Source organism: Rhipicephalus sanguineus, chromosome 6 (genome assembly GCF_013339695.2).
Source record: "Rhipicephalus sanguineus isolate Rsan-2018 chromosome 6, BIME_Rsan_1.4, whole genome shotgun sequence".
Classification (NCBI taxonomy): Eukaryota; Metazoa; Arthropoda; class Arachnida; order Ixodida; family Ixodidae; genus Rhipicephalus; species Rhipicephalus sanguineus.
In genome coordinates, this window is record NC_051181.1 from 77,875,315 (window position 1) to 77,901,697 (window position 26,383).

Consider the following 26,383-nt stretch of genomic DNA (forward strand, 5'->3'; position numbering starts at 1 on the left):
AGTCATCCTAGCAGCGGTCGGAGCAGCGGCGGCGCGCGGCTTGTCACGGTGTATCCGTTCTTCGATTCAAGGCCACGAGAAGATACACGGCGAAACTCGCTCCACTAGGCCAGAAAAGCTTTAGCTTTAAAATATAATATGGGTGTACCCCGCCGTCCCCCCTGCGTAGAGAATATATAAACAAAAAAAGTCACAGTTTCGCCGCAAGGGCGAAGCAATGAATGCGATAGCAAGGAACTAATAGTCTCAGTTGGAACAGCGCTTCTGTTGCAAAGGCGGCCGAAGCAGCGAAGGAAACTAGCGTGCTTCAAGTGTCGAGCTGTGACACCTGATAGTTCGCGCTCATCTTCTGTTTGTTCGTTTGGCGGCGTCCCTGAGCTCGAATGACATTCGTACGCGCCGTAACATGAGCGCGGACATCACGGTGAAAGCGTGAAACATTCCTCTACCCCTCGCCACGAGGAAAACCGCGCGAGCAGACAGCGGAAGAGCAAGCTTCTCCCATGCGCAAATATAAGAAGAAGCGAGCGAGCTCGCCGACGACTTTTAAATGCGCCCGTCGGGATCCTAGCGCCACCTCGCTGGTAATGAAGAAACGCTTATTATCGCCTGCTGTCTCCGAGTCCGTCCAGCGCTAAATGGTGTGTATATAAGGCTCGCCGTTAGCTACGTGGAGGATCTGCGTTTCGTGGCGTAGTGGATAGCGCCGCTCGCTGCGGATCAAGAGGTCCCTGGTTCGATTCCGCGCTTCGGAAGCATTTTTCTGAGTTATTTTTCTTTGGGGCCTTTATATATATATACATACTTATACATATACGGTGCATGACGGCGGCGACGGCGACGGCGACGGCAAAATCCAGCCGAGACTGTCCATATAATTGCTATCGCAATAAAAAAAACGTGGTTGATCTCTCCGTCATAGGAATCGAAATAACATGAAAGTACACCGTGCCTTGCAGAACTAACAGAATATTTACTGTACATTGATATAAGAGAGTTTGCACAATGTATATTGATGTCTGGCAGCTATAGCACCGTTTAACGTGGATGTACGCACTTTTATGATTGGTGGTACATCTCCATCCCGACGACTAACGTCCATGCTAAATGATTAAACAATCCCTTGTGGTAGCTGTAGTAGTTAACGGTGAAAGCGTAATCAAAGAACGAGATGTGATAGCCAGAAGAGCGTCGCATATTGGACGCAGAACTTGGTCGCCATCCCGCGGCATGTTAAATATGATTGAACACCACGGCGGGACTAGAGGAAAACGCAAAGCGCGTCGTGCCGCCCCGGTAGCCCGGCCGCGATTTTTCTCGCGGCGAACGCGTGAGCGGGGAACGCGGTGTTCCCCGCTCAGGTGAGGCAGGCGCGCGTCGCAGAGCTATTTTTGGTTTGGATTAACGTGATGATATGAGCGAGGCCGACGCTTTTACGACGCCACCTCGCGTTGTGTTAATTCATTCACAAAATTGAACTTATATTGAAAACGCGCCGAATGGGACGGACGTATAACGGGTTTCAGGTGCTAATCGCGGAGGCCGCAGTAATGACGAATTACTTTACTTTACCGCTCCCAGAGGGCAACATCACCCCGCCGACCGGGAGAGTGGTAGATATAAAAGGCGCGTTTGTAAAGCATCTCGAGTCTGTGACCGTGGCGCAGTGGATAGCGTGCCGGGCATCTGTCGTTGCGGACCCGAGCGGTCGTGGTTTGATGCCCGTTGAATTTTTCTTTGCCGTGTGATCGTGTATATTTTTTCGACGTCATTTCCGTGACGGAAATACGTCACTGAAGTCTTGGTGGACCCCGGAATAAAACGCTTTCGTGTTAATATAACTTGTAGTTTAATTTTTGACTACAGAGGGAGTGCATGCTTGCACATCAGTAGTGTGCCTCGATGTGTGCGCCCTGTTGCCATTCTTTGAAGGGGCTGATGCCGCCGCGACGTCATTTTTTGCGCCGCGTCTCGCGCCTCTCAGCGCAGCCGCCGTAGAGTGGTGAGGAGCCGGTAAGACGCCGTGGGCTCAAATATGTTCGCGTCTTTCTGCCAGCGTCTCAGCAGCGCAGCCATGGCGAGTCAGCGTGGCACGCGCGCTATTTGACAGAGGAAATCCAGGAGCTCTTGACTTATTCGGACCCCGAATAAAATGTATTAGTGTCTCAGTGACTCGGAAATAATGGGTAAATATTTATTAAAAGTTACTTATTTTGTTAATAATTCACTGCTTGTAATGAGTGCTACTTTTATTTTGATGAGATAATACCCGATAAAAATGCTTACATGTCCTTAATAGCATCCCACTGCATTGCTAATAGAAAATGTCCGCATAACGTGCACAAGAAAAAAGAAACCGCCGTGGAATGTGAAGCAAGGCCAAAAATACCGGCAGAGAAAGGGTTAAAAAACTTGACCAAATTGAAATTTCCTTGCCGTTGATTGGCCTGCGTGATTCTGCTCGAAGAACGAACACGTGTGAGGGTGTACGTTGTTGTCGAAGCTGTAGCATCCGGCACCTTGGCATCATTCAAGAGTTAATAAACACCTTACGTTTCCGTAGCCCCCCGTTAATAATAGAACTGCCGGAAATCAAGCTGTGTTCAGGAACAGGCAACATCCCCTTTGTTTAACATTGTAGAAACGTCATAACGCGTATGATTAGTGCGTGGCTGCGGCGTCGACAGGAAGTAACCCCTTTTCATCACATCCGCACTTATGAAAACAAATTTATGCTCATGTGCATCAGCCATTTACGTAGCACGTGTTGGAGGCCATTAACAGTTAATGCCGACTTAACGAGGTTGTCGTTAGTCAGGAGAGAAAGATAAGTAAATTATAAAGGAAAGACAGGGGGTTTAACCAAGGCTTTGGATGAATGGCCACCTTGCACTGGAAAAAGGAAAGTGGGTGGTAAAGGTTGACAGAAAAAGTGCAGTTTCTGTCGATAACGTATACACAGTAACAGTTCTGTGCTGTGTTGCGGGCATTCAGTCATTCTGGTAGCTTTCAGAAATCGCAGCAGCGCTATTGTTGCCTTCACTGTTTGCGGTGAGACCATGGTCCCAAGAATTTTTAAATGCGAAGTATACTTCGGCGAACCAAACGCACTTTGACTGACCGACCGACCGACCGACCGACCGACCGACTGCTGAACATGAGGGACATGTGATGACGAGAATAACATGACATGCCTGTCGAATGCGTCATGAAACCATTTCCCCACGTCACGTGTGGCGCATACCCGCACTCCAGGGGTCGTGTTATGCGGGCATGCACCACACGTGAACCAGAGTCTATATGAACCCAGTAACATCGAAAATAGACATAGAAAACTCCATAAGACATTTTGCGTGATGTAAACAAGAGAAAGACATACCGGTCGTTATAGTAGGGGTTTCAATGTAGCCGACAAACGCTGACAAACGTGTGCAATTATCCTCAGGCAGCAACCACGTGGTACAGACCGTAGATAAACGCGTTACATCAATGATTGCCTAAGATCAGCTGCGGTGATGATATTGTGTAACGTCTTTTGTGGCTGCAATGTTGGCTATCCGTATATAGCGATGTAATAAACAGTACATATGTACTCCTATGACTCAGTAAGCTATTATAGTCTAGCGTTGCTCTTACTCGCAGGAATACTCCGACGATACTTCGCTTCGATAGAAGAGACTTCTGTGCTAGAACGTGAGTGGCGATATTACGTCGAACCATGCATACGCTACCCTTTGCATGCCAGTGTAGTCCAGGTGCCTGCTAAGCCCACGATAGGCACACAATCACTGAATTTATACAAAGATGTCGATCCACATAGTAAGGCATGGCTCAACGCCAAAAAAATGCGGCGTAGGCAGCTACTCGCTAACTGCTTCACATGAAATCGATTCCCACAATTAGAGCGATCTGCAGTGATTTTTATTGCGATAGCAATTATATGGTCTCGACGGGTTTTTGCTGTCGCTGTCGCCGTCATGTACTTCCGGTATGAAGTCCAATCGATAAAACCCCCCCGCGCATCGTATGTTCAACCGCGGCTAAAAGCGCACCAGCGGGGGCGAAGAACGCGGCCGAAGCAGAGATCGAACGAGCCGTCCCGTTTCGCTCGAAGGGTGCATGCGATAACATCACCCCGCTCGAGAGGCCTGCCGTCGAAGCAGACAGGAAACGCCCCACCCATATTTAACGAACATGAAAAAAGACGCGAAGACGCGAGGGGGCCGGGGGGGGGGGGGCACAGTCGCGCGAGGAGCAACTTTGAACTTTGAATCTAAGGGCGCGGTCGCGATCGCTGGCGCGCGCGCTATCTCGAAAGCCATCACTGCGGGCGGCTCGCATACCCTTCTACGTGCTGCGCTCTCACCGCGAAGTGACTATGCGGACTCAGCATCTCTCCCTGGAGCGGCCGTATTCTCTTACACCATCGTTTTGTAGTTACACGAGATCGGATACAAAACTGTTAGCTGCCAGCCTCACTTCGTGTAACATTACAATTTGTTGCTATCGCATTAATTAGTTCGCCGTTGCGGTGAAACTGACTTTTTTTCATTTCTGCGAACATTTTTTTAAATTTTGCGCTCCATCTACCTCCCAGTGATCCTAGGCTGCGTTTCTCATGATAAAGGCATACAAACAATTCTTTTTTCGATCGTGTGCTTGATGGCAGCTGCGTCGGCGAGGTTGCCGCTGGAAATGCCGCAAATTCAGAACGACCTAGCAGCAGTCGTGGTCGACAAAGAGCGCAACATCATCCTTTTATTTAGCTATGTTTTACGATATCCATGGATGTTCGTTCCCGAGTTTAACGCATCCGGTGCTAAAGTTAAGCAGACAATATATCTCGTATCCAAAACTGAATGATGCTGAGCGATACTTCGCATGTAGCACCCGAAAGTTCATCGTGAGCAAAATACAGTGCTCTTATAATCTTGGTCTCGGATTCATGCCACTACAACATTTTCTGTAGCGACATCGTTTTGAGCACATATCAGATAGTCAGCGTCTCCAGTTTGTTTCAAGCGATACTATTCTGCTCGTCTGGTCGGTAAAAAAACGGAAACCCCGCACCTGGTAGGAACCTTGTAAAGACCACGTTATTACAGCGAAAGCTGTTATGAGATCATTTCACCGGCCGTTTTTGGCGCCGTAGTTGTCCGCCGCCGGTGTCCGTAACCAGTATCGCTCGAAATAAAAAAAAACGAAATAAGAAAAAAATTCCAGGATGGAACGAGGTTCGAACCTGAGCCCTCTGCGTGGGAGCCCAGTATTCAACCTCTGAGCCATGCAGGTCTTTTTTTTTCTTTCTTCCATGGTATTTATTCAACACAGACATGGCACTTGAACGCAATTCAATACAAAAAACTACTATGTTGATTATGCTCTTATCGCGACACAATGACTAACAGACGGCATTATCGAATTCGGAATCATCTCTATAGCGAATACATCAAGTAACGCTATAGCAACGGCCTTTTCCAATTATATGCTAGAACAGCGGTAAGGATAGGCACCTCACCAATACCGGATACCATTCTGGCTGACTTTCGATTTGCTCGTATACATCTCTTAGCTGAGTGACCATCCTAATGAAACGGGCTGTTGAGGAAATTATCGGCTCTGCGTTTCTCTGCAACATGCGCGTCTTCCACAGACTATGCATTCCAATGAGAAGAAGCATGTCAAATGGTACGTCATTACAACTCGCTGGCAAGAGATATCGCACAGAATGTGAATTTAGCACAAAGTCTTTTTGAAGAGTTCGTTGGAGCACATCCCAAAATAAGATTGCATCTCTGCAGCTTATAAAACAGTGTTCAGTTGTTTCTGGCACATCACACAGAGGACAATCAACGGACGACACAAAAATGTCTCTTGAACGAAGCCAAGTCTTCACAGGCAAAGTCTCTGAATGTAATTTAAAAAAGAACGTTTTTTGTCGATGGTGTCAGCGGCATTTTACGTACTCAATCCAAGACATCATGTCCTGGCAGTCCCAAGTATTTTGCACGATAAAGTGGTGGCGGAAACAGCATCGCTATTAAATCTCTGTAAAGATTTTTGCGTGATATACAGTACAAATATTCATTTGAAAACCTAACTGTTAAAAAACGAACAGAGAAATAAACTTCTCGCATAAATCCTCATAAACATGGTCGTGGTGAAGACGGATGAAACTACTAGATCAGGTAGCACATTTACCAGGTTTACCTGCAAGAATGCTCGAATAATAGGATGGGAAGCGTCGCGGAAAAAGAAGTAGCGAGATACAATTTGCCACACGTACAGATGTACTAGACCTAGCCCACCTGCACTAACTGGTCTGAATAGATTGTCTCTTCTCATGGATCCATATGTTGATGACCATATAAATGTTGCAAATTTACGATGAAAGCTCTGAATATGCGCTCTAGCACAATGCAGCACTTGTAGTACATAGAAAAGTTTTGTAGCCAAAAACTTGTTGCACGTTTCCGCTTTACCAAAAATTGAAAGGTTATGTGGTATAAAACATTTAGCATAACGCTCAAGGCCTGCCACCCTATCTTTCCAGTACTGTGCGCTTGACTTGTGTGCACTTAGTGAAACACCAAGATATTTTGGTGGCACCACAGACCACTCAATACCGGCAAACTGATCAGGTGTAGATCCCCATGACCCAAACCACAAACCTGAACTCTTAGAATAGTTTACCTGTGCACCTGAGATGCTACCAAATTGCTCTACTGCATCAACAATCCTTTTATTACTGGGTTTGTCAGTACAAAAAAAAAGGCAATGTCGTCTGCATATGCTAAAACTTTAACTTCATTCTCAAGCAGTCTGAAGCCATGAATATTGTGAGACTGAATAATATGCAAGCACATCGGTTCTAAGTATAGAGAAAAAAGGAGCGGCGACATAGGACATAAACTTTGCTAAAACGGCTGCTTGGGCGAGTTGGTTCATGATCAAGATAGATATACCAGCGCAAAAAAGACAGGACATTTAGGAAGGACACACACACATAGCGCAGCGCTATGTGTGTGTGTCCTTCCTAAATGTCCTGTCTTTTTTGCGCTGGTATATCTATCTTGAACATAGGACATCCCTGCTTAACAGAAGAGCTGTTAGATATAGGCTGCGGGAGATGACCGTTCACTATTAGGCGGGTAGAGCAATTATTATAACAAAGTTTCACTCCCTTTAACAATGTTGAGCCCACATTAGCTTGCTGTAAAAGGGAAAACAGAAACGAGTGAGAAACACGATCAAATGCCTTTGCGAGGTCAACTTGCAGTAACGCAAGTTGGTCAAAAGAATTTGAGCAAAAATCTAGAATAGTACGAGCGATGTGGATGTTAGTCTGTATAGAACGGCCTTTCAGTCCACGTGTTTGATGGAGTCCAACAACAATCGACATTAAAAACTGCAACCTATTAGCTAAAATCTTGGCAAAAATCTTATAGTCTACGTTACATAACGTTATGGGCCTGTAGCCATCAGCATGACGTAATTTTTCTTTATCAGCACTCTTTGGAATCAAAATCGTGTGACTTTTTGTGAACGACTGTGGAAAAGCCTCGATCTCTAACACCTCTGAGAAAATTCTAATTAGAATGGGACATAGACGTCCTTTAAATGCCTTATAAAATTCACCTGATAATCCATCCGGGCCTGGTGTTTTCGATAAAGGCAATTGATCAATGGCAAGTTCTAGCTCTTTCTGAGTAACACGGCCGCTTACAAGTGAACAATCTTCATCTGTTAATGGCTTAATGAGGGACACGAATTGATCGAGAAGTTGAACATTCTGAGCAGAAGTACTAGCACTAAATGTTCGGTAGCTGTTCTCAAATTCTGCCATGATATCATCTGGATTGGTCACCAAAGTACCATTAGAGTTATACTTCCCATATCATTTTTGACATTGCGTTTCGATGCTCGTCAAGCAGAGCCTGAGGAGTTGGTTTCTCGGAATTTAGTGCTCGATTATTGCGCGAGCGAATACGCGCACCTCTGTAGCGTTCTGCATTAAAATGTTGAATTTCACATTTGATACTAGCAATTTCTTCAACACATGAACCAGGTGCTTCACACTCTATCTCATAAAGGCTTCTGAGGCTATTCTCTAGCATCTTTTCTTCGTTTTTCTTATAGAACGATTTTACAAAACTTTGTTCTATAGCGAGTGCGCGCACCTCTTGCTTGAACAACTCCCAAGTAGCAAATAAAGGTAAATCAGCGTTAAAACAAGTGGTCATAGTTTTACACACCTGAGTAGTAAATGCTTTGTCGCTTAAGAGGGTGGAGTTAAATTTCCAAAGAGCCCAACGAGGACGGAACTTTACGTTGGAATTTTTACCTAGTTGAGCAATGACGATGCAATGGTCTGAAAACGATACCGGTTCAGTAACACATGACCACCCACGCGAAAGAATGGTTGAAGAGATGTAAATTCTATCGAGACGTGCATGAGAAAGTCCTTGAATGTGCGTGTACGAACAACTCCCTCTGTGTGAGGCTCCAATATCCACAAGTCCCGCAATTTCAGTAATCTCAGCCAACACCTCACTGCTTTGCAAAAAGGCCCTATACAGGCTTCATGTCGGGAAGGAACCACATTAGCATATGCAATATAGCGTGGTAGAAGAGTAAAATAAGCACCAAGCGTCGCACAACGCGAATTCTGTAACCAGGCGTCACACAATGCGAATTGCGCAACGAGTAGGTTGTTGAATGCTTCCAATCCATTACAAAGGGCTCTGCCATAATTCTTCGTGGTCATCAGGCACAGCATCAACAAAGTGCCCATAATGCCTTACATGCGTTTAGCAGGTACCACGGCTCTCCGTAGAATGACGGAAAATGGCACAGTGCCTGGTGCCCTACTTCTCAAAAATTACAATGAATTATAGCGTAGTGGGTTCCTCGCAAGTGCACGTGTATTGGTTGCCAAGGAAGCCCATAAGCGCATGATCCATTTCCTCGGGGTCTCAGTAAAATTACATTGATTTATAGCGTAGTGGGTTCGTCGCAAGTGCACTTGTAATGGTTGCCAAGGAAGCCCATAAGCGCATGATCCATCGCTGCCCTCGCTACAGCTCGCACAGACTGTCGCTAGCTGCTGTGTTGGCCCGCCTTGACGACAGACCCCTGTCGGAACAGTCAGTGCTGGAATGCCGACCCGAACTGTCTGCACAGCGAAAATCATTTAAGGCCTTACTGAACTTTTTGCGTGCCAGTGGCCTATTGAATAGGCTTTAGTACTGCCGATCTACAGCTTCCTTTTGTTTATATCTTTTCTTTTTTTTACCGCGCGCCTGCTCTTCTCTCCGCTGTCCTTTCCATCTTTCTTTCCCTTTCCCCCTCCCCTTAGTGTAGGGTAGCAAACCGGATGCTACAATTCTGGTTAACCTCCCTGCCTTTCTCTCGTTTTATTATCTCTCTCTCTCTCTCCTCGGGATGGATGGATGGATGAATAAACTTTATTTCGGTCCCTCGGAACGCGCCCTAGTACGTTGCGGGCCGCTCCCACGTCGGAACAGAAAGACCAAGTCTCTCTGCTGCGTCGCGGGCCCGTTGGACTGCCCATAGTTGTGCTTCGAGTCCGGAGCTTGTGATAGCATCTTCCCATTTTGACGGCGTGATGACTTCGCCGCCGTGTAACGAGGCGAAGTCATCACCTCGGGGTCTCAGTAAAATTACAATGATTTAGAGCGTAGTGGGTTCCTCGCAAGTGCACTTGTATTGGTTGCCAAGGAAGCCCATAAGCGCATGATCCATTTCCTCGGGGTCTCAGTAAAGTTCTTCGCCACCTCCTCTCGCTCTCCCACGTCAACGTATGTTATACAGCATGACGGGAGAGGGAAATAGCGACCGGGTGTCACCCAATGCAAATTACATAACTGGTGGGCCGTTTAAAGCTTCCAACCCATTAAAAAGGGCTGAGACGTAAGTCTTCATCGTCATCAGTCGTCGCGTCAACAAAGTGCACATAATGCCTTACAGACGTGTAGCTGATGCCTCGCTTCTCCGCAGAATGACGAATAATGGCTTAGTAGGTGCTTCCCAACTTCACAAAAATTGTGATTTATGGCGTAGTGGGTACCTTTCTAGTGTACTTGTATTGTCGCCCCAAGAGAGTTTACAACGGGCTCTAGAAACGCCGCTCTTCCAGCTTTCTCTGTGACTGTGCTGCGGTTTCAGCGCAGGCCTGGCGTTTTTGATGACACGCTCTCTATACCTACCCCGTGTTGCCCATGAAGTACATTAGAAAATGTTTACGACTATTTGAGCGCGTTGTACGCACATTAGATGGGACTGTTGTATATAGCACAGACGTTTAAGCGGAGCTTGGCATAGTCACCGTCATCTGGTGGAAGCTTTCTTTTTGGGCATCCTCGAGAAATGTAAGTTGAGAAAACATATTCTTCTGATATTTACGTTCTTTAATGGCGGATTTATTATACAGTAGTTGGTAACAGCAATAGTTCGTAGTGCCCCTCGTACAGTAAGCAAGAATTACTTAGGCAAGACATGTTCACATTCTTTTTACAGCATGTTGCAGAAGCTATTTGCAACCTTAAAGAAGAGTTGCCGATTTGCCACTTGGGTAGCAAGCGCGCTTATCTTTTAAGGCTTGTTCACACCTGCGACTATAGTCCATTTCGTGCAACAATTTGCGACTGGCGATGAAAAAGCGATTCATGGTGACCGATGTTCACACCCGAGTGCGGCCTATAGCCGTCGCCACACAGAATTCACGTCTGCTCGCATATAGCTCGCACTGTCACTGCCCCGTAAAGTGAGCTCACGTCCTGTTCCTGCGCATGTGACTGATTCAGAGCTTTACGACGGCAGTCGCTCGACCGAAAAGTCTAGCAGCGAGCAACTGAGCCAAAGCAGTCGCTTTGCAACCAAAGCGGTCATTTGCGACCTGTTGCTTTGTGACTAGCTTGGTCGCGCGACCGTTGCTATAGTCGGAGGTGTGAGCGAGCCTTCAGGACGCATTCCGCAGTCACACTCCTGCTGTAAAAACAGGAAGAATTTGCTTGGGGTGATCCACAAGAGCAGGCATTCAAGAAGTCGGTGCTCTCATCTCGTCCCGTCCTTGGAGTCTACGACCCATCAAAAGAAACAGTCGTCACGGCCAACGCATCATCCTTCGGACTGAGAGCATTAATCCCGCAGAAGCAAACGAATGGCAAGTTTTCTGTGATTGCTTATGCCTCGAGGTTACTCTCAGAAAACGAGAAGCGCTACGCTCAGAGTGAAAGAGAGGCTCTTGCTTTAGTCTGAGCATGCGATAAATTCAGCGATTACCTTGTTGGCAAAACGTGCAAGCTGGAGACGGATCACAAGCCGTTGGTTCCAATCTTCACTTCGAAGAGTCTTGATGACTTGACGCCCAGATTACAGCGTGTCACTTGTCCCGTTAATGGGGACGGCAATCGCCGGGCGGATTCTAAGGGCTGGCGTCACGGCCCTCCGAAAACGCACCACGAAAGCGCGGACAATTTAGAGTTGGTCCTTTGGTGCGCCAGCGAACGCCGGTTGTGGTCCAAAGACCGAGTCAGAGCCGAGAGTCAATAACACAAACGAAAACGAAATATATTCTCAGTTAAGACAATACAAATATCACAAACACGTGCACACTCGGCTGGTACCAGTTACAGCTTCACAATATAACTCAGATGGTGTTTACACAACGGGAGCTAAACAAACAGATCACACGCTACAAATGCAATCGCATGCATTACAACTATTCAATGACCGTTAAAGTCCTGAATATACAATGGCGTATCCAGTCCGCACTACTTGGACGGTAATCGAATGCTTCTCTTCAAGGAAACATTCACGCCAGCTCCAGCGTTGATCGTCGTAGCTCAACCGTCGTCGTAACTTGTCACGGCTCACACGGTGTCGTCATCGGATTCTTCCAGATCGACGATCGACTGACCGCACACCATCATAAACACGTCTTCTTTGGCTAACGGAGCCACACTTAGCCTAACTTCACCATCACCGGGCCACTCCTTCACTGACATCTCGACTCCTCACTGACCTCCCTCGTTGTTTGCACGCTTTTATCCCTTCTTCCCCGGTTTCTAGAAGCGTCGGGAGGGTTCTTCGGCGTGCAGTACAGCTAAGGCTAGAGAAAGGGCGAGAGTTGTCTCGTATGTTCGAACCGCGGCGGCATGATCGGCGATGCGTCACCCTTTCCTTCTAGATGTTTCCAGGCATTACTGGGCGTTTGATCGCGTTGTCTGCTTCTGGCTCGAGTGGGTGAGGAGGATGCGGCGCGCCGGCGTCTTTTGATGCTTGTTTTTTCGCCGTTCGCGCTTCTTGGGCGATCGGCTCGCGCCGCCTGTCTCGCGGCCGTTTGAAAGCGGCCTCGCGCGCGCTTTATTACGCGCTAATTTGTGACACAGCGGCTAAAGATGAGAATGATGCGATATCGATATGAGGTTGCATACGTTCCATGCAAAGAACTTATAGCCGCAGATGCACTTTCGAGAGCGCCTCTGCGAGAGACGGGAGACAGCGACTTCGAAGAAAGCGTTGAAGCTTTCCTGTGCTCTATGACAACCTCTATTCCGATAAAGCAACATTGCTTACAATGGTTAAAGGCATCCCAACAAGCAGACCCTATTTGCACACAACTTCGTCTGCTGTGCGAGAAAGAATGGGCCCCAGGAGAGACTTAGGACTAGACCTAAAACCCTTCTACGACCATTCTTCAAAGGTATACTGCGCTAAAAGGAACAAGGACACAGAAAAGGGGGCACAACACATGCGCAGACTCACAAATGAATGAACATCAACCAACTAGCCCAACTTGCTGCTCTGTTGCAGTATGCCTTCTACGACCATCGACACCAGCTCACTGTGGAGAATGATTTACTCCTCTACGCCTCGCGAGTTGTCGTCCCCGACTCTTGCCGAAAAGAAGTCCTGTGACTCTTGCACGAAGGACACTTTGGCATAACAAAGGCACTTGCTCGAGCCAGAGACTGTGTCTGGTGGCCCACCATAGGATCTGACGTCTTGTCCCTGGTGAAGCGATGTCAGCAATGCATCGAAACAAGAGTCAACAGGAAAATACCGCTAATAAGCTCCGAATTCCCTGAAAGACCTTGACAACGCATTGCGATGGACTTGTTTCCCTTCAAGAACCAGTGGTGGTTGATAGCTACAGATTATTATTCAATACACCCCGAACTAGTTGGGCTTGAGAAGCTCGCTTCCGCAGCTGTAGTCAACCACTGTGTCACTTGTCCCGTTAATCGGGTTTGGCAATCGCCGGGCGAATTCCAAGAGCTGGCGTCTCGGCCCTCCGAAAAGGCACCACAAAAGCGCGGACAATTTAGAGTTGGTCCTTTTGGTGCGCCAGCGAACGCCGGTTGTGCTCCAAAGACCGAGTCAGAGCCGAGAGTCGATAACACAAACGAAAGCGAAATATATTCTCAGTTAAGGCAATACAAATATCACAAACACATGCACACTCGGCTGATACCAGTTACAGCTTCACAATATAACTCAGATGGTGTTTACACAACGGGAACTAAACAAACAGATCACACGCTACAAATGCAATCGCATGCATTACAACTATTCGAGGTCAGTTAAAGTCCCGAATATAGAACGGCGTATCCAGTCCACAATTCTTGGACGGTAATCGAATGCTTCTCTTCAAGGAAACACACGCCAACTCCAGCGGTGTCTCTCGTTGTCCCTTCCGTCGACGTGACTTGTCACGGCTCACACGGCGTTGTCCTCCATTTCTTCCAGATCGACGATCGACTGACCGCACACTAGAGCACTGCACGGGCCGCAATTCTCGGCCCGGGCCCGGCCGGGGCCCGGAACTCGTTAAAATTTACCCGCCCGAACCCGGCCCGTTGACTCAAATTAAGACCCGGGCCCGGCCCGAACCCGAGAAAAAAATTTCGCTTACCCGGCCCGGCCCGGCCCGACCACAGATCAGGCCCGACCCAGTAATATAGGTGGTGTTGCCCGAACATGGAATCGACAGCAAGGTGTTTTAAGTGGCAAATATCTACGCTTTGTTGGCGTATGTTTCGGTAATTTCTTGTAAGAACGGGCTCACGGTGCAAACAGTTGAACGGACATATTGGATACAATGACTGTTTGTTCGGCAGTGGTATTCCGTACCCATTTTTTCTGCAAATACACTGGGGATCATGAAGGCCGTTTTGAAGTAGACATTGTAGCAACGAAAGTGATTTGCAGCACGAGTTAAGTTTCGATAGGGAGCGCAATAACAACAAAAGATGGATTGATGGATGGCAAAACTTTATTATGGTCCATCGGAACGCGCTCTAGCACGTTGCGGCCCGCTCCGGCATCGGAACAGAAAGACCAAGTCTCTCTGCTGCGTCGCAGGCCCGTTGGACTGCCCGTATAGCTGTTCTAGCGCGGAGCTGGTAATAGCAGCCTCCCATTTGGACGGCGTGATGACTTCGCCGCCACGTAACACGGAGCACCGCGAGAGCATGTGTTCTAGAATGGCTTGGCAGAGAACAAACCACTCACTTCACTTTGTTTTTATTGCCCTCTATAGCCTTTTGAAATTTATAGCATGCTCTAATCACAAAGGCAATCGTGCAACCTTCTCGATATGTACCACCTGTCTTCACCATTGTAGCACCTTGCCACAGCGAGAGAAACAGAGGGAAAAAACCAAATTTGTGACCGTTGTTGTAAATACACTAATCTAGGCAAATGTATGGAACCGCGTGCACCACGTGTATGCATATAAGCAGCCGAAAGGAAGAAAAAAACTATTTGTCATAGCATTATTTTCATATGCGGAGCGGCCAGCAGGCTTGGTCTGACGGTCCCGACGTGGGGGTCGCCCGCTGCGCGCTGACGCGCGCCTTGCAGGACCCAAATAAAGTTTTTTCAACCAACCAACCACACCACTGCTAGTATATCCAGTCTATAAGTTTCTTATGGCATAGTTTATAGTTTACTTCTTCACATGTTATTGTGCGAAAAATCAAAGTATCAAGATATTCCTGCTTTAAGCATGCCATGCGATGTTGCATCACATATCCTGCCACGCTAAAGCTTCTTGCACTGCTCGCGCTAGCCCCACGGGCGCACCACATCTGCCTTGCCAATTACGAAGGCGTCGGCAGTCGTTGTTCTTAACTTCCACCACTGGAGCAAATCTAGGATCCATGTCTTTGTGGACCTCTGCAGAAAGTACATAGCTGTCCAGCTCGTCCCTTCACTTCTCTCGTTCCCGAACGTCGTGCCACTCTTCAATGTCATCTATAAGCCTACTCCTCGCTGGCTTCTCCTTGCAATTTTCAGCAGTGCATGTTCTACACGGTTTGCACCGTGCTCGTTTTTTCCTTATTATAATGGCTTATGTCTTCCCATTGATGTTTTACCGGTAGAAGATGGCCATTGGACTACGCGGTTAGGACTGGCAGGAGGTGGACGAAGCGATTTCGATATATTTTCGGGGTTCGTTCGAGTTTGGTAATAAAGGCGCGACTAAGCTTCTCGAAGCTTACTCATTGGATGCATATGGTTCGAGTTAAGGGGACGTCACCCGGCACGGAATCTGTCTTGTCCTTTTTCAAGCCAGGTATTTCGCCAAGCGAATATACTTCACCCCACGCCTTGTTTAATGGACCTATTCTGTTCCTGCACATTCCAACGCTGTCGCGGCAGTATCCTGTAGCTCTCACACTATATAGCGCACTATATAAGGCCTCAAACACGCGGTTCACGGACCTCTCGCTAGCGGCCCGCCGCCCGCACATGACTGTCTTCATCCCTTTTTTTTGCTTTATAAGTATGTTCTTAAGATACACAGTCATCACAGATCGAAAGGATATTTTTCGTGAGGCGCCCCGTGCGGTCACCGTGTGTTGATACATAACCGTGAAACAAGAGCTATACATCAGAATCGGCGTCCAGATTTTAGTCATTATGGGTGATACAAAATGACTGGCTCCCCAGACGTGAAAGAGAGACGTCCATTTAATGGCAATACTGAAGGCGAACTGCTGCGCCAGCCACGTGCACGTGCCCTCGATGCCCCTCGGTTTCTTCTTCGATAGAGGCTCCAAGTTGCTCTGTTCCGCACTATTTTTGCAACAATGGGTATCGATATGTTGTTGGACTCCTGCCGCCAAATCCCCTTCAGAAATGATCCCGTACATGATATGGGAAAGGTCTGCTGTGAAATGACGGTAGTTTTAAAACCTGTCCCCCCCTCCCACGCTCCTACCTTCGTCATTGCCCCAGCCCTTGCGGGAGTAAATTTTCGTGAATGCGGCCCGTTAGCTGAGGTGAGTTTGAGACCACTGATATGGCGGAACAAGACGAAAGCTCAGACATTAACAATGTGGCCACAAAAAGCAGATTGTGCATGTCCATCTCGCGCCACATGACCACTGGGAGCCGTCCCAGAGTCACAGGAAAAGAATGTGCCTTTATAGCGATTCTATTTTATAGGGATTCTATTCATTCTAAAAAGACAGGGCGTGCAAACACGGACACAAGAAAGAAGTCAGGACACCACAAACGCCTACTAACAACTGAAGGGACGCACAACGGCTGAAAAGAAAGAAGGCACGAAAACTTATCTGCGCATGCCCATGCAACAGGCGAACCTATCAATTCGGCACGCGTGGCGGTCTACGTGGAAGATAACTGTTAAGGCATTTGATTTAATATTTATGCAAGTTAATCGACGGTTGGCTCACGCATGCGCTACCACTATTCTCGATATGCCATGCTTCAATCATCAGGCACGTTTCTTCATTTCTATGACGGTACAACACTGCGCATTGATCGAATTTTGGCGTGCACTTACAATCTCGACAATGTAAAGATAGATTAGAAGGTGAGCCTCCTGTTAGCGATCTCTTACGTTCCAACAATCTCTGGTTAATGCATCGGCCCGTTTGTCCTACGTAGGGATTCTATGTCTCCGTGCAGTCCTTTCGTTTTAGAGGGGGGCTCTAACTTTCAAAACGTTTCCCCGCTTTGTAGCTCTGTGATCGATCGCTCTTGCGATGACATCTCATAGGTACAAATTTATTATATTACATTTATTACTGCGATTAAAGAGTAACATTTGGGATATAAAATAATAACGAAAGCAAATAAAGCACGGAATAGCGAGATGTTAGATATAAGCGGCTGGTCTATTTACTTTATCTCACCCGTTTCAGATAACTCAGGTAGCTCACATGCAAGAAGCAAAAGCAGTTCAATTCTTATCCCTCATAAAACTTCTCCAAAGAGCTTACCCCACATAGAAAAGCGTTTTTTCGAGATAAAATGTGGGACTTGTATGTATGCACAGCGTATGCGGAACAAGGCACATTAAAGAGAGAAACGATTCTATTATCAGTAAATTACTCTTTTACCACTCCAAAAGTACCACGCTCGCCGCGACAAGACTCTTGGTAAGAGAAAAAACTCGCAGGAAAATGCAAGTAACGACACCAACTTGAAATTCACGCACCAAACGCCGCGACGTCATAGATTCTGACGGCATCTACTACGCCCTACGTAGCTTATAGTGGGTAAAAATGAAGTACATAGACCTCTGAGGGGCCCTAACAGACTTTACATACCAAGTTTCTGGAAATTTCGTTGAGCCAAGGTCACCAAAATACGACCAATACAGTTTAAAATCCATGACGTCACGTGCGGAGATTTCAGCGCAAAATTTCAAAATGGAACCTTGACCTTGATTTTCTCCTTTATTAAAAATAGACTCATCGATGGTGAAATAATGACATTCGGATTCTCAGAGTACACTCTATCGGTCTAAACCGATTCAGTGTTTTGACTTTAGTGATTATTTAAGAACGGAGCAAAATCCAAGCCCGGCCCGACCCGAGCCCGCCACCTCAAACCCGGGCCCGGCCCTAAGCCCTGAGCTCCAGGCCCGAGTCCGGCCCGGGCCCGCTGTGAAAACTACTCTACCCGGGCCCGGCCCGGCCCACGGGCCGGGCCCGGCCCTGGTTTTCGGGTAGGTCCGAGCCCGTGCAGTGCTCTACCGCACACCATCATAAACATGTCTTTGGCTAACGGAGCCACACTCAGCATAACTTCACCATATCCCGGCCGCCTGACTCACTCACTCACTGACTGTCTGACCGTCGCGACACGCTTTTATCTCCTCTCCCCAGGGTTCCAGAAGCGTCGGGAGCGTTCTTCGGCGTGTAACACAGCCGAAGCCAGGGAAAGGGCGAGAGCTTTCTCGTAGGTGCGAATCGCGGCGGAGTCGCTCGGTGATGCGCCATGCTTCTCTTCCAGATATTTCCAGGCTTTGCCGGGCGTTTGATCGGGTTGTCGCGTCTGGCTCGAGTGGGTGAGGAGGATGCGGCGCGTCGGAGTCTTTTGTTGCTTGTTTTTTCGTCGTTCGTGTTTCTTGGGGCGAGCGGCTCGCGCCGTTCTGTCTCGCAGCCGTTTGAAAGTGGCCGCGCGAGCGCTTTATGGGCACTCGTTTGTGACACACTGCAAGTCAATTTTTGCACGCCACGGAATTCCAGAGGAAGTTTTTTCCGGCAATGGCCCGCAGTTTTCGTCTACTGAGTTTTCACTCTTCGCTCAAGACTACGGTTTCAAGCACATTACATCTAGCCCTCACTATCCTCAAAGTAATGGACTTACAGAGGCTGCAGTGAAAATCATCCAGACATCCATGACAAAGACCAAGGATCCTTACATGAGACTTTTAGCTTACAGGTCGTCTCCTTTGAAGAATGGATATAGCCCTGCCGAACTGCTCATGGGTCATCGGCTGAGATCCAGACTTCCTCTTTGTTCGAGCAAGCTGCCAGATCAAGATAAATCGCCAGATCAAGATAGCCTACGGAGTTTTGAGGAAACATACCTAAAACGTCAAAGGAAAGTCTGACAGACGTCACGGAGTTCGCGACTTGCCGGAACTTCTTTACGGGGATGCCGTGTGGATGATAGATATCAAGAGCAAAGGGACAGTACAAGCCACAGCCGATGAGCCTCGACCTTATTGGGTCAACACCGACACCGGTGCTGTGCGCAGAAACCGGACGCAGCTAGTTCTATATCCCCGAGGTCACAACAACGCAGAAGGCGCCAGTAAAAGTGATTGGGCTATAGACACTCGTGCGCGTTGCCAGGACACTTCCCAAGGACATACCAGAGGTGGGAGGTGCGTGAAGCCGCCTGCTGCAGCGAACTTCGCTTGATTGCGTTGGGAGATGTTAGGGAGATGATGTAGATGCTGCCACCTAGGAAAAGCCAGGCGAAGTTCGTGACAGCGTGTGCTCGAAGTGCGCGTGGCACATTACTTGGCTCCTAGTCTGAAACGCTTTCGGAATAAATGTGTTTGTCCACGTAACTCAGCCTCCTGTCTTCTCGCTCGTCCCTGACGACTTCAACAGTGCAGGCATAGAGCTAGTACAGATTCTAGACGAAAAGCTCCCATAGCTCCCCAATGATTAGACAGGCAACAATGACAATGGCATTGTAATGGCGGTGTCCTTATGGTCGTCGTTCTTTTGGCCCATCTTTTCCTCTAGAGTCTGTACTAACTGTACCGTGTTTGACGGGGGCCATATAGAAAAGTTACATGCTTGGCACAATGCTTGAAGGCTGGCCACCAGGAGTGCTATGCAGGACGGCCCGAGTTTGGCTAAACTCCGAATCTTTCCGAGCTCTGGCGACACTCCATTTTGAACGAGCCAACAGTACGAAAAGCTCAAATCTATCCCTCAGCGGGCGCTGCGTTCCATTGGTTAAGATGGAACGCGGCGTCACGTCAATGGCGGTCTACAAAGTTTGATGGTTTCTTTAAACCAGAGGCACCTTCTTTCATTTGTTTGTCGTTCCACCAAGTGCAGAAGTGCACGCATTCAAGAAAAGTGTCAGAAACTTTTACTAACGATGTTTTTTTAGATGTACGGGCTGTTTAAATTCATTTTAAAGCGTTTAATATCTGCACTAAGTATCCTTTAGAATAATCAGCACCATGGCCTCTGAGATTAGCTCTGGCCGAGCGCCTTGCAACACCGCGGCCGCAGCTAATCGCCGAGGCCGCGTGTATAAGCGTGGTCGGCCTGTACATGGTTGGTTGGTTGGTTCCTCAGTACTTTGGCGCAACCCACTCCGGGGGATAGGCCACCAAGCGGACGGTGCCTTGCTTAGGAAACTAATTCACTTACTGACATTCTAGCGCGCTGCGCCGCCGGCACGCGCCCTCTTCATCATCGTCTGCTCGCTTCCCGAGCACGTGCGCCCAGCTGATTAGATAATTGGCTGGGCTATATATCTACCTATTGAAGGCAGGACATGCTATGACCAAGCTAATTAAGCCAATTCATGCTAAGACCGACCAAATACTGTTTTAATTAAAACATTACTAATCAAGACAGGACTATTCACCATCATGCCAGTTAAGACCTAGCTAAATAATACCATCTAGATTGATACCGAATTGACGCTGTCTTCACTTCGAAGCAGAACGAGCAGACTGAGTAGACGAGCCACGTAAAAATTGGCCGCGTATTTGCGTGCTTCGCTGCAAATGTCGTCTAAAGACGATAGAAGAGGCGCTGCGTGAGATATGGACGCCATCTGGCAATAGGTCGGGAAACATGAGTGCTGTGTTGCGGGCTGGTAGTCCCGGTGCTGCAGCAGGCGAAGAGCGGCGGTGACCCACGCGACCGGCGGGGACGCCATTCAGCCCGAACACGCGGTTTGGCGCAAAGCGCTGAAGCAGAAGAAACGTCCGCTCTCAACGAGTACTCTCCACAAACTTTTATTTACACGTCGCCTGGGTAAAACAGGAAGAATGCCAGAGCGGCGCCCCATGGCATTCGTACAGTGCAATACAGAACCGAAACCGAAACACAACAATCAGCTCATGCAGAGGGCACGGAGGAAGGCAAGCTTCAGCGCAGTCGCATTTTCAGCGCAGCTTAAGAAACTAGGGTCTTTAGAATGACGTATGTATGCATTTTCTATCAAAGGAACACACCACCTAATACTTACGTAGTGATATTGCGCCTCAGATATGCGTAATGTTTGCTTTTTGATCGACAATGTACACAAGTATGAACCTAGTCAGCCGTTCAAGAAGGCTGGCCCTTGGGCAAGTGGTTCAACTTTGGCCGAGTGGCTGAATCGAGTGACGTGCCGACAAACAGAAAGACAGACAGAAAGGAAGACCAAAATTTCTCTGCTTAAGTATCCCAAGAAAGACTATCGTCTTTAACTATCGTCTTTAAAAGCTGAAAGAAGCCAGGTGATCTCAAGCTCCTCCGATGGCTCCAGCCTTGCACAAGTAGTGCAAGCAGATCGAATGATGTTATATGCAAAGAAGCTGCTGCTTAGCGTCCATCACATGAAACGCTTGACAGTCACACCGGCACTATGACAGTCACGAGTTGAACTAGGTACTTCTCAGAATCAACGAGTTTGTGCCCGAGTTTGCGCGTCAATCAGTTTGACTGACAGACGCCCGTGGCGAAGATCGGGTCCGCCCACCGTGTTTGCTCTTGCCGATGAGCAGTGCTCACACCACAACGCCAGCAAGCGGCACGATTCAACTATGAGCTTAATCGCACAGACAATGCACACACGCACGAAGAACTAAAGGTTATATCAACACGTGGCTACCATGTATCGCATTCAGTTTCACCGCGCTCACGACGTACCACTCACAGCCATGAAGCAAAGCGCCCATGGTGGGATTTGCGACGAGAAATGTTACTATTCGCTTGTTCGTGGAGACATTGTTTCTGCCGATTCGTTACTGCAGAATCATCTTCAGACGTGCAATGTAAGTGGCAGTAACCTGTCAATTCATTTATGTCTAATATTCGAGAGAAGCGAAACGAGCTGCACGAGAGTGCTGCGTGTGTGCCTTCTTGCTTTCGAGAGTGAAAATTTCCATGCTGCAGGTGTAACGAAAGGACTTGCCCGAAATAGGACAAACCCCCCACGAACACGCCTGTGGGAGGCTTGACGTTCAGTCGGCAAAAAGATAGCGCGACAATCACGCTGACGTCGCTGCACTGTTGAAATGATGGCTGAGTGGCGGCGCGTTCGCACGCGGTGTTCCTTTGAAAACCTCCGCAAGTGCTGCTCATGCATTTCTGACGCCCCATGCTCTTTCATGTAGCCGTTTTTATCAAAGCTGCTATCGCGCGCTCTGCACTGTCTTCCTGTCATGACCGCCGTAGTGCTAGCTCGGAGCAAACTCATGTACTCGAGAAGCTCGGGCAATCTGCATAGCACCCCAGGAATGTAATATCGCGCTCAGTATAAGCTACATCACGCGAGCGCGTGGCCGAGCACTCTGCAAGGCTTTAAAGATGCGCCGTTCATGGCACATTTTCAAGTTATCGGGAGAGAGTTTGGCTGCTCTTGCGAGTGCGCATCGCCCCCACATGCTTGCTTTCACCCTCGAAGTTATCATTTTCGAATTTGATATCACCGCAGGGCAAAACTAGGGCGAGGGTGAAAGCAAGCGGAGGCGATAAGCGCTCGCAGGGACAGCCAAAGTCTCTCCCGATAAATCGAAAAGATGCCATGATCGGCGCCACTGTGCAACCTTGCAGAGCGCTCGGCCACGCGATCGCGTGATGATGCTCATACTGAGCGCGATATACAGGGTGTCCCAGCATAATAATTAATTAATATGACTAATTAAGGCTTAATTAATTAGTCATAACTATACTTGTAACTCGACAAGTACTCACCTAATTGTCAAAATGTCAATGAGGCGTATGTAGCCATGTTCAAAGGACATCTAACTGCGCAATTTTTAACAACGCACTAGTTACGTGCTCATTTCTTCCGGCTGATAAAGAAAGCCCGCGAAATATGAAAAATAACACGTGACTACGCTCCCACCCGCAAAGGAAACCAGCGCCCTCAAATAGCTTACTGCAAACAACCGCTTTGCCTGTTGTCCGTTGCGAGAGACTGCGTTCCGCATATTGGCAAGGGTACAGGTCGGGCGCCAACGATATGCGGGCAATTTCGCTGGGATTCATTCCGTTCGATAGTACGCCGCAATCATCCATATCTCACGGTCGGCTGTTCTCATTGATAATGCGGCAGATGTTCTGATTACGGCCTGACTCTGTAAAACCTAGTGTAAAACCTAGCGGTGCGTTTCTTAGGCCGGGGAGTGGTAGATAGGGCGATGCGTTTTTTTTTCTTTCTGCATTTTTCCCTTGATACTGTCTACCTCATAGGGAGCCTGTGTGAGGGCGCTGGTTCCCGACGCGCGCAACAGTCTAGTCATGTGCCACTTTTCATATTTCGCGGGCTTTCTTGATCAAGCTGAAAAAATGAGCGCGCAATTAGCACGTTGTTGAAAGTAGCGCAGTTAGATGCCATTTGAACATGCCTACATACGCCTCATTGACATTTTGACAATTAGGTGAGTACTTGTCGAGTTACAAATATAATTATCACTAATTAATTACACCTCATTAACGAAAAAAATAGCAGTGGCTACTCCAGTGTACTAGGAACAATATTCAGTAGGTTTGCTTCGCGTAACGCCGTTCCTCTTTTTTTTTTTAATCGTGCTGCGTGATAGCTGGGACACCCTGTATATACGTTTACACAGGAATGTACGTTTATACTGAGGGTACATTTATGCAGTATTTGCGAGTTGTGTGAAATGAGTTTCTATCCTAGTTAACTTATGGAGGGCATTCCTATTTTCTCACACTGCCACGCTTTTCGCTTTTACTGATCTTTCTGCAGATTACGACATACCATCAACCCAAGATGCTGGAGCTTGCCGTTGCCGCGCTACTTCTGTTTATCGGACACTGGCTCATGTGAGTGGAGAATCCGTGGAGAAACAGCTGCACTCGTGAACAATACAAAGCAGTCAATGGCGGTGCAGAAGTGTGCCTACTTGCAATGTAGTGTCTATATGAATGATTGTGCTGCTATGAGCTCGCCGCAAGAAATAATTACATAGCGCCAGTCCACGCTTAAAGAGCAGGTCAAAGAGCAAGTGCATATTTTTTTTTAACTCACATTTCGTGGTAATACGTACTGGCCAAGAAATGTAGTCCTGCCCAAAGCCACAAGTGCACTCTTTCAACATACTGGTTGGCGCGGAATTACGTACCACACAACATTGGCGTAGCCAGGGGGAGGGGAAGGATGGGTCCAACTCCCTCCACCCCAACCTGAAAATTTTAACTTTTGCATGTGCACATATACCGGCACACTACAAACGTACGCACGAACATACATAAAGTATGGTTGAGGACCCTCCCCTCTGCACCCTCCACACACACTCCTGGCCCCCAGTACGCATGCCTATGATACCACACATATGACTGGCATTCGTTCGAGACACTTTCTCTTCTTCCAGTGTGAAGCGTAAACCATTTTATGATTCTTTTTTTTTCATGATTTGTACGTGGACAATTCCTTCAACATTCGTATGCCTTAAGGGCAAGTCTATGTCGCAAATAAAAAAAAGTTTCAAATTGTGGATTCAGGAACCAGACGCGATTGAAATGCTGATGAATATTGAACTTGTACTCGAAAATAGACACGACGCCGTCGGTATTCACTTCACCTCCAACGGTCGCAGGAAACGGAGAGATCACTTCAATTTCTTCAAGAAATGCGGCATCCCCGGTCCCCCGCCGAGCATTATTTTCGGCAACATCCTGGAGATGTACAGAAAGGTGAGAACGAGTGATCCGCCAATCTTACCGCACGGAGAAGGAGCCTTCAATGTGAACCGAACTTGGTCACAGTCGTTCGTATTAGCTAATTGTTTTAAACGGTAACTTCGAGTTACTACGCCTTGTGTTGTTACTGCAGGCGGAGGAACTTTAGATATCTCATACGCTAAATCGACGCGAGATGGCGTTACAAATAAGAAACTAATGTTTGAAACTACCTTACTCTTTTATTCATTTTCCTCTACTTTGAAAAAAAAGTGGTGTTGCATCTTTGCGCTGAGAATAAGTAAATAGGAATATAGCTCGTATCTTTAATAGCATAATGCAGAGTGACACCTCGCACGCATCGCCAAGAGGGCGCGGGTTCGAATCCTTGCCATGGCGGCTGCGTCTAGATATGGACCCGATGCAAAGAACAGGAGCTTACTTCACTTTAAGTGCACGTTGAAGAACCCTAGCTGTTCGAAATCAAGCCGTAGTCCTCCACTACAGAGTGCCTCATAATAATATCGTGGTCATGGCGCGTAAAATTTCAGCAGTTATTATTATCGCCAGGAAATCCACTGTGGATCGTAATAATGTGCTTCTGTGCCGTTATCTTATCTGTGATAAATCCATTTAAGTCTTACGGGGCATAACGTGGTGTCAAACAAAAAAAGGTATGAGATATTGCTAGTGTGCTCATAATGCTCATTCTAGAAAGACAGGGCGTGCAAACACGGACACAAGAAAGAAGTCACGACACCACACACGTGGTGTCATGTCTTCTTTCTTGTTTAAGAAGGTGTGGGTTCGAGCTAGTTGGTACTCAATGACCAACACTTCTTGCGCAAAATTTCTTAGACAACGGACGAAACAGACACGGGTGCCTGTTTCGTCCATTGTCTAAGAAATTTTGCGCAAGAAGTGTTGGTTCTTTCTTGTGTCCGCGTTAGCACGCCCTGTCTTTTTAGAATGAATACTTACCAACTAGCTCAGCTCGCTGTTATTCAAAGTTCTCAGTGTTTTACGAAGAAGAACCTATTGAGGATGAAGACGCGGTCTCTGACCAAGTCAACGTGAAAACACGGAGACGCTTCGGGACCTGTACGGGTTCCTTGATAACATTACAATGCCGATCAAGGAACGCGTAGGATGATGAAAATGAGGACGAAGATGCGGTCACTGACCGCATCTTCATCGTCATCATGTTACCTGACCAGACGAACTTTCGTCGAACTCTTGACTACAAGAACCTATTGCCTCGATAATAAAGACTACCTTCACATAGGATGGCCTGAAAGTGAACGCAAATGTGGTAAACAGTATGTTCTGGTAACTATCGCACGAAGGTAGTCGCACCCCTGTAAGCTGGGACGAGGCTCGGGACTCAACTTGGAGAGAAGTGCGCAGCACTTCTGTAGATGTCAGGAACAGCATGCGCATTTGGATGTATATATATACACGCACACATACAAACGCTCGCACGAACAAAAAAAAGGATGGTTGAACACCCCCCCCCCCCCCGAAAAAAAAATTTCTGGCTACGCTTCTGCGCATGCGTTAGGTCGTGTCCCCAGCGATTAGTGTAGCGTCGCGTCAAAACATTGTATTGACGATAGTTAGGTGGGTGACAACCTGAAAAGTGGTGAAACTTTCATAATAAAATTATTTTAAGAAGTCACTCGGTGTCGGCAAAAATAAAA

At 47.6% G+C, this 26,383-nt stretch overlaps 1 protein-coding gene across 1 annotated transcript in view; it reads left to right on the top strand.

The window, feature by feature from the left end:
* Positions 1–26,383, top strand: part of LOC119395915 (thromboxane-A synthase) — a 162,599-nt gene that overhangs the window by 109,147 nt on the left and 27,069 nt on the right. Inside the window, exons 2-3 of the mRNA XM_049416815.1 lie at positions 23,752–23,828; positions 24,602–24,698. Coding sequence (XP_049272772.1) covers positions 23,776–23,828; positions 24,602–24,698 — 150 coding nt within the window. The 5' untranslated portion in view covers positions 23,752–23,775. The remainder of the gene's footprint in view (positions 1–23,751; positions 23,829–24,601; positions 24,699–26,383) is intronic.